Below are 9,259 nucleotides of genomic sequence, written 5' to 3'. Positions count from 1 at the left end.
CCCTCCATCATTCCATGGTTCATAAAGAGGGTTATGTGAATCCTAAACAATATAATGGGTATATATACCTTTTTCGTTTATATTTCCATGATGAGGATATAAGAAGAATCATTCATAACCACCTTTTTAGTACTCAAAATCCATTTCTGATCATCTAATTAATTAGTAGATATTTGGTGGTGGAAACTTATAATGGATTAGTCCATATGCCATACTCTGTAACTCTCATGTGAAAATGGGGTTGTGTTTCTCCCGGAAGCAATCAACGAAAGGAGGATTGTTTCGATCAGGATGGAGTGTTGGCAGGTGCAATTCTGTTTCAGTAAAATGGTACTGTTGCTTTTGTTCGTTCAAGTACGTCTCTGCGGTCATGTAAGTCTAATACTGCATTGGCACGTTGCTCCACTTCTACATCTCAATCTCTTACTCACCTTCTTAACAAGGTACCTACCACTACTATTATACTCATTATTATCATTTTCAACAACTAAGGGCCGCGTGTTCGCTATAATAATCTCCATCTTCTCTACCCAAATAAGTTGCTCTCTTCAAAATATATTTATTAGTTACTATTAATATGTAGAGTAGTGGAGAGTGTAATCTAACTTTTCCTTTAAGAGTATAGAACAGTAGATTTTCCGATTCTGGTGTTTTGACAGATAAGTGAAGAGGTCTCATTTGGGTGTATTAGTAAAGAAACAACGTGCTTCGCTTGACGTTGGTGTTGGTGTAGTGTAACTTTGAATATATTTGATCCTAAATGAATGTTTATAGAATGGACAGGTATTAACGATTGATGATTTAGAGACAAATTACTTTGTCCTTGTCCATGGAGCCTGGTGTTGGTATAAAACCATTGCACCTTTAGAGCACGCTGGATTTAAGGATTTAACTGGTTCCGGTGTTCATTCTTTCGACACAAATAGCATCACCAGCCTATCACAATATGCAAAGCCACTCATTGCTTTTCTTGAAAATCTTGCTCATGGACACAAGGTTATAAATACTTAATTCTGTACGAGCATACTCTATTTTCTGGTTAAATACATTATGAGATGTTTTCTATATTTTCCGCATTCAGTTCTACCAATTTCTGCACCTTCTAAACAAGTTATATGGATCCTCTCCACCACTTTTTTCATTGCTAATGGAATATCCTTCACTATTTTACAAAGGTATTAGTGTTTATTGTTATCTCCTATATTCAAATACAGATTAGTAAACCAGAAATAATAAAAGATGAAAAGAAAAACAAAGAACTATCCGAGTTCACAGACCCCACTGCATCCTTAAGAAATTTAATCCCCTCAAGTACCCGAGGTTGCAGATTAATTCCTCCCAAGATAAAACGGATTAACCATTAAAGAAGTAGCGGTACCTCAAACTTCAATAATTTCAACGAACTCAAAATGACAACAATGAATCACACACACAAACATGATCGATCGATTTTGTTTTGTAAGAAATGTACATGTTCACACCTTTAAAACCCAACAATTATTCTATTATACAACAAAGATCACATTTTTTTCTTAACCTCTCGGTGAATTTTGAAACCCCTAAACCACTGAGCCAACCTCTGGTCTTGTGTTTAGGGGGTTCAAAATAAATATACACACTAAAATTTTAAAAAATACCTTATATATACGGTGTAAATTAATATTTGTCTAAGGGAGTTTTGGTGAAGTTGCTTAGTAATATTATGGGGGTTTGGATCTTTTTTTTCTTCTTCACAATTTAGTGCAATTAGCGTCATTGCTGAGGCTTTTATCTAATTTCGTCATACTTACATATATGCTGAAATTTTTCAACAGTTCCTGGAGTTTGAAACATGCATCTGTTATCCACTTTTCCTCTGCTAGTATCTTTAAATTTTGTAATCTTTCTTCAACCATGTAGGTGATTTTGGTGATGCTTGCAAATCATTCGAGCTCTATCCCTCTAAAGTTTCAAAAGCTATATTTGTTGCTGCAACAATGCTCACTAGTGGACAACGTGCTCTTGATATCTTCTCAGAAAAGGTAAATTTATCTAATGCTTCATTTGATTCTTCACTCATATACCCATTCTATACTTCTTTCTTGTAAAGTAATATCATCTATTCTGCCTTGATTTGCACACACTATGCATATGGTTAGTAATGTGACACTTAAGCCCTGATCATAGCTTTATGCATTGAGTGCCTTGCTAGAATTATATTGGTTTTAACTTCTGAGTATTTGGGGCATGCATTTCTCGAATACAAAAGCATATTTTCTAAATTACTTAATAAGAACTGATTCACTAATCCTCTGAAAGACAATTAGCAATCAGCTGAGTGTTGGTACTCCAACTTATAAAGTGAATCTCATTTTCTTGTGCATTACCTTGATGCTAGCAGCATCAGAGGCTCGCCAGTGAAGACATTGATGCCTCAATCCATACATGAAGATCCATGCATTAACTCTTCATTTCCTTCTTATCCTGCATTCCATGTACCATATAACACGGGGTGGAATAATGTCATTCCGCTCAAGATATATAGCTATAGCTATAGTTACATTGTTGTTTTCCCTCTCTTCAATTATGTGTAGTTAAAGTATCATGTGTTTTTTCGGGGCAGATAGCTGTGTCATTGTAAAATAGAAGTTTATTTGTGGTTAATGAAAAACTCATAACTATTTCAGATGAAGTCAAATGACCTTACGAGACAGTCTCAAATATTTATCTATGCAAATGGGAATGACAAGCCACCAACTGCCATTGATCTGGACAAATCACTCATAAAAGACTTATTATTCAACCATAGTCCTGCTAAGGTATGTTATGCTGTATATATTTGTTAAATTTGATGTTGTATATTTTTACTTTTATTAATGTATCTTATTTTCAGGACGTCATATTAGCTTCTGTTTCAATGAGGCCAATTCCATTCTCCCCAGTCCTTGAGAAGCTTTCTTTGTCTGACATCAAGTATGGTTCCATTAGACAGTTTTACATAGAAACAACAGAAGATAGTGCTATACCAATAGCTTTACAACAGTACATGATTAGCCAAAATCCACCAGAGTGCTGATCACTCGCCTTTTTTCTCAAAGCCTCAAGCCTTACACCGAATTTTGGTAGAAATATCAACGGTTTCATCAACATGAATATACATGTAGACTAGCCCCTCATGTATATGCACAAAATATCCAGCTGATTCTTTCTGTTTAGATTATTTGTTGATGGGGATAATTGCCTCCTCTACCTCCACGATGTAGTGGTAAAGGCCTGTGTACTCTCAACCCTCCCCAAACCTCACTTGTGGATTTCACCTGATATGTTGTTGTTGTTGTTGGGGAGAATTGCCTCGTGGAAGTGAAAATCAAGAACAGGGAAGCCTTTACAATTTTAAATCTCTTGTTCTTACATTTTGACTTCTCATAAACAAGATATCATGGCACCATATTTTACTTGATGCTAGTGCCTTTAACATAAAAAAAGGTCCAATTGAGATTGGTTTTTGGAGACCCTGTTAATCTTTTCTGTATTGTACACGTTTATTTTGAGTTAGACTGATGATTTTAAGGATATTTTCTTGCTTTATTTGTTAACAAAGTTTTTGCTGTTGGTATAATGTAATTTCACTTTGTTCTTAACGGAACTTTGGGCGTCAAATAAAATATGAAGCTGCAAATCTTATACACTCATAAGAAACCATTCATTATGCAAAGATAAAACATTTCATTATCAGAAAGGAAGGAAGTGTGAGAGAGGGTAAACTTACAACTTCATTTCAAATGGTTGTATGTCAAAACAAAAGAAGAAACTCATGTGTGTTATTTTTCTCCTATATACTGTAACCTCAAACTATAGAATTGCTTCCTAATAATTTTTTTTAATTAAAAAAAGAAATGCTTTACAACTAATCTATGTTAATTTTTTAGTGTGAGACAGAATAAATAGTACGATCAAACATCTGAAAATAGTTCTTCTGTAAGTGATGGAGCAATCCATTGTATCTGAACATGTGTCATTTCCCACAAGTCTTCATCATCTCCAGGAACTAAAATCTCCTTTTGCTTCATTGTGATAACCATTTTTTTCAACAAGACTGGGATAGTATGTGGAAGTTTTGACTCACCACAATCTCCTAAATCAGCCTTCATGCATGTATCCATTCTTCTCAAGATTCCCATCCAAAAGGCCCTAAAACTAGGACTTTCTGATAATGGTTTCAAGAATTGTAAATAAACTTCTGTTAGAACCTCCATCGATAGCTTAAGAGTTCCTTCCATACTTCTTGCTTCCCTTTCTGCATTACCCCTTTTAGAGTATTCCAACATCTTCTCATGCAAATCATCAACCATTGCAAAGAGTATGAGGTTGAAACAGCTAAGAATGTTGGCTGGTGTAAAGTATAGCTCTTCGCCAAGTGCAAAACTTTTCTGTAAAGACATGACCGCGTGGTTTCTTATCTCTTCTCTTCTGGCTAAGCTAGTCTTTCTGAATGCTTCCCCTAGTTTAGCAAAATAGGTGACTGTTAAGTTAGTAGAGCTAAGAGCTTTTAAACTTTCTTCAAGAGAACAACTGCTTGCACTACTATTTATACTCGTCGAGCTCCCTGGATCTGTATATCCACTTTTATACCACTGAACTAACAAATTCACTGTATCTGACATCAAATCCATGATCTTCATGTTCTTTTCTAAAGGGCTGTTTTTCAATGCGACAAAACCAAATGCACAATCTATACAATAAGGGTAGTTCAATCTTGAAATGTGGAAACCATCTGACATTAAATTTATAAGGGCCTCAACTCCTTGCTCATAGGTTTCTGGATGTCGCCCTGTGACGGATAGCAAATGCATGACTGTTTTCCATCCTAGTTGAGATTGGAGATTCGCAGGATACTCAGTGAGGATTGTGGTGACAGACTGTACTAAGAAGTCACAACAAGTATCAAGAATTTCTTTTTCCAGCTTCCACATCAAATTTATTGATTTAAACATGAGTTCCTCTGGACTTTTGTCTGAGTGAAAGGAAGACAAGAGCTTGAGACAAATCTTCATAAGGGCGATGATACCCTTTTCCACAAACGGGATGGGAGAAAATAAGGGAAACTGTGCAACATCAAGTAGATATTCATTGTAATGAGGCCAAAAGACCAAGAGTCTGTGAGTATTGGATGAAGCAATGCTAACAATTAAATCCCAACAGAAGCCAACAGTTTCTTCCTCTTCAATTGGGGTGCTGAACTTTTGGCCTTTACCAGCTGCAGCAAATATCAGACAACGGCCTAGATTCAGCAACGGTTCATCAGGTAAACTCGAGCTATTGCTAAAGATGCTCCCTATGCGGCACTGCTGAATAACTTTCAGATTCTGTTCAAATTCACTTACCCCCAGGTTCAAGGATTCTTCTACACTTTCCATGGACAAAAAATGTGAAAATCGTCCAATTATGCCGGAATTATGCGCTTTGCTGCCAAATTTAACATCTTGAGTAGGAAAAACCACCCCTGATGCACATCTTTCATGTACTCCTGGAGGGTTGGATGATGAGTTTGAAGCATTTTCAGGTTCAACAACAGATTGTGGAAGCAGCTTTAACTTTCTTAGTTTCAGCAAACAGTCCACAATGGTTCTCCAAGCTCCCCTGATGGACTTTTTGAAGTCATTTGCAATGGTGAAAACTGCTAGAGTTGCCATTCTTGGCTTCATATCATTGCTGAACGCATACAACGTTTCTTCTGAAGATGCATAAGGATTTAGTAATGTAGTAAATTTGCAGAATGAACAGAGAAGCTCGTCGAGAGTATCCTCAAGCCCGTATTGTGTTATTCGAGTAATTGAAAACAAAGCCTCAACACATTCATGAAGGATCTCTTCTTCGTCAGACTGTTCGAAGATCGTTGCAAGTGTAGCAACAGTTGGACCAGCAATAGAGGCAAACATGTCTCGTCCTAGTCGTCGATCAAAATTGATGAATATGAAAGGTTTCATCTTCTTTGATTTATTGATTAGCTGAATCCATCTGCTAGGATTCATCTCCACAGGAGCACCAGATGAACCAAACAATGTGATTGCATTGACTGAAATGGAATGGAAAAGCTCCGAGAGATATTCCCTCGGAAGATCTTGTCCTCCATTTATTGCTCTATTGTTTCTAATAAATTCATCTTCTGTCATTTTCTTCTTCACTTGTGGATTATGCTGATCAGTGTTAAGCATGATTACTGAATAACAAAGGATGAACACTGCATCTTTGCTCGCAAATATTTCTGAGGATTGCTGATCAAAAAACCTTTCAGCAAATGCTTCAAGTATTCTTTGAATTTTCTGCGACTCCCCAGGCAATCTAAAAGTCTCTAGATAAGTTCTCAAAGCAGTATCCAGAACCATTCCCATAAACTCAAATGTTTCCGTGAATTCTTTAAGGACTTGGAGGTAGAAATCATCAGGATCACCAAGAAAATCACCTATTGCAATCTTGTTTAGACCTGGTGTATACCGAAAAAACATGGCATAGGCTTTCGGATCAGGAGGATCAGGGATCAACAGGGAAAGTTTCAAGTACTCCAGTCCCTTCTTTTCATCTCTACTGAAGTGATTCCCAGCTATAAGTATCTTTCTTTTCTGTGCAATTCTCACTCTAATAAAGTCTATCCAATTCTCTAAGTCTTCTTCATCTTCTTTCGGCTTCTCTTCCCAGAATTGTCTATACTCGGATATCTCAACAGGATATGGTCCAGAAGGTGTCGAATCATCTTCCTTGTCAACGTTATCAGCTATGTTATGGATAATCACTGCTAGTCCTTCAAAGGCTTGAACTTGTAAACTTGTCAAACAGCCACCAGTAGGAAATGCATGCCTGCAAAGAGATTTTCCAATCTCCTCGAAAACATTTTTGAACATGGGATGACAATCATAATTTACATAGACTTCAACTATGAAACTTGGTTGTCTGCAAAAATTTATTATTCCTTCAATTGCTACTTCTTGAAGTTGAAGCGAATTCGCTAAGCTTGCCACTTTAAGCAACACAAATGAGAAAAAAGCTTCCAATTGAAGACGAACTGACCTGAATATGATCAGAAGAAGATAAAATGTAATCAATTTTGGCATTCAACATGTATTAGTTGACACTTAGGAAACAATCTTGGCCTCTGAACTACTTACCTGCGAAGAAAGTGATAAATATTTAACACAATGCTGCAAATCATGGAGGATACAAGTGGATTCGAGGACGTTCCATAATGAACCAAATGGTGGAAAAGGTCATCTTGAATCATCCTCAAGAGCTTTGGATGCTTACCGATGCTATCACCACTTAATTCTATAGCAGAATTGATCAAAACCAAAGCGAAAAGCTGAACATTTTCATCAGAAGTTTGAGATGTACTTCCATCAGTCTCCATGACTTCAACTACGTTGAGCAACGAGCACAAGAAATGAAATATATCAACAGCAGAACGAATCCCATACCCCGAATCCAAGTTCCCATCCTCGGTATCTGACTCCGAATCTTCCCAATCTTTCACCTCTATTTCAGGCAAACGCTGATATACTACATGTATCAGCTCATGCATTGTATATCTAGCACTACGCTGAAGCAAATCACTCCGGTTAGCTGACTGCTGAACTACTTGAAAACATGTGTTCACAACGGTGCAAACAGATTGATCCGTGAGCAAAACAGAAGAAGGATGGCTCATAATTGCTGTCAAAGCCTGCAAAATTTTCATCATAACAGCATCTTCAGAAACAGGATCAGTTTTTTCCAAACGACAACCGGTAACAGCAGTGACTGCTGAATTAATAGCTTCTCTTGCTCCTGGACTTTTGTGATAAAAAATTTCAAGCTTGAGGATCTTAAGGATAGATGATAAAGCGACTCCTGTTGCTGCAGAAGGAACATCATCACTTTGTACGACATCAAGAAAAGGCGAAAGGTATATCATAGGATCTATTGTTAACCATTCTTGTTGTGGATTAAAGATGAGTGATCTTAGTGATTTCAATGAATGTGATATTTGTGAATCATAGTTTTCTTCAGGGGGATGATAGAAATGCAAATTTCCTTCAGGGGAACGACGAATCACGGCTAAAATAGCTCCTACCTCTGTGTTCAATGTACAAGATATTCCAAGTTCTTTCCTTTTGATCTTTGTCATGTATTCATGACTGTTTTCATCTCCTTCTGTAGCACCCATTAATCAAAATGATAAGGGGGGAAAAATAGGAATGTTGTTTGCATAGTAAAATGTTCAAGAAAAATTATTTGGTGAGATTTTGTTTCAGTTATTAAGATGTAAGAAATCAATGATTTGACTAATTCTTCTCCTAGTATTTCTTCTCTTGCTTCAATTGTGGATCAAACTTCTTAATTTGTAAGGAAGAAACCAAGACTTGAGGAGAGTTAAGTCTTGTGATTGTAGATACTACTAATACACGTACCCGCGCGATGTGCGGAAAAAAATAATTTAAAACTATTATCTTATTTACTTGATTATATTAAGTTTTTTTATTGTTTAATCAATTAGCGAATTTAAATTATTTGATCCATGATTGTTTATTAGAAAGCCATTAGGGAAGAAAAAATATTATCTTATTTGCTTGATTATAAGATTTTTATTATTTTATCAATTGGAGAATTTTAATCATTTGATCCATGATTGTTTATTAGAAAGCCATTAGGGAAGAAAAAACATTTCCTCAATCATAATTACCTAAAGATCTTATGGTATGTGCAGTATCATTCAAAGTTTGTTGATGAATCTATAAAATTACTTATCAGGATAAGAGAAAAAGTTCTTCCTGATTATTGACTACAAAGATGTTTATCACTAAATATTAACTAACTGCACATTTTCTATTTAATAGAAAAGACATAAAGTCACCACTGAAGTTGTCTCGAATTTTCAAAAAGACACCTTAACTTTGCAACCATCCTATTACCCCACTAAACAATTTTGAACAGATATTATAATAACATTTTTCGATCAGCCCCATATTTTAAGAAGCAAGTGTGTTCACACAACAATCATTACATGACACATATTAATTTAATTAAAAATGTAATTTTTTTTCATTTTACGTTTTTTCTTTCTCTCTCTCTCTCTCTCTTTCTCTTACTTTTTGATTTATCTTAATTTTGATATTATCTTAAATTCTACTTCATCTTCCCCCCCCCCCCCCCGCCCCCCACTTTCAAGTGATCCATCCCTTCATTTTCTTTCCTTTTTCTTCACCTGTCACCCTCACCCCACCCCCCAAGTCAAGTTGAACCTCTCTCC

The 9,259-nt window shown here is 36.1% G+C and overlaps 1 protein-coding gene and 1 pseudogene across 1 annotated transcript; one reads left to right on the top strand and one right to left on the bottom strand.

Annotated features, from left to right (window-relative positions):
• Positions 1–235: 235 nt before the first annotated feature.
• On the top strand, positions 236–3,131 carry LOC125859040 (putative methylesterase 11, chloroplastic; annotated as a pseudogene).
• An 801-nt stretch (positions 3,132–3,932) lies between these two features.
• LOC125859039 (ARF guanine-nucleotide exchange factor GNL2) lies at positions 3,933–8,221 on the bottom strand. The gene is made up of 2 exons (XM_049538784.1): positions 7,143–8,221; positions 3,933–7,044 (listed from the first exon to the last, which is right to left on the bottom strand). Exons 1-2 carry the CDS (start codon positions 8,174–8,176, stop codon positions 3,933–3,935), a joined length of 4,146 nt encoding a protein of 1,381 aa, XP_049394741.1. The 5' UTR covers positions 8,177–8,221.
• Between the last annotated feature and the right edge of the window lie 1,038 nt (positions 8,222–9,259).

This window comes from Solanum stenotomum, chromosome 3 (genome assembly GCF_019186545.1).
Source record: "Solanum stenotomum isolate F172 chromosome 3, ASM1918654v1, whole genome shotgun sequence".
NCBI lineage: Eukaryota > Viridiplantae > Streptophyta > Magnoliopsida > Solanales > Solanaceae > Solanum > Solanum stenotomum.
Note: the sequence above shows the minus strand (reverse complement) of the source record. Positions and strands in the feature narration are given on the sequence as shown.

Excerpts from the sequence above, each read along its gene's own strand:
- LOC125859039 (XM_049538784.1), bottom strand. The coding sequence starts at position 8,176 with ATGGGTGCTACAGAAGGAGATGAAAACAGTCATGAATACATGACAAAG. Across the intron at positions 7,045-7,142 it reads ATTTATCACTTTCTTCGCAG|GTCAGTTCGTCTTCAATTGG; the intron begins GTAAGTAGTTCA and ends GATCATATTCAG.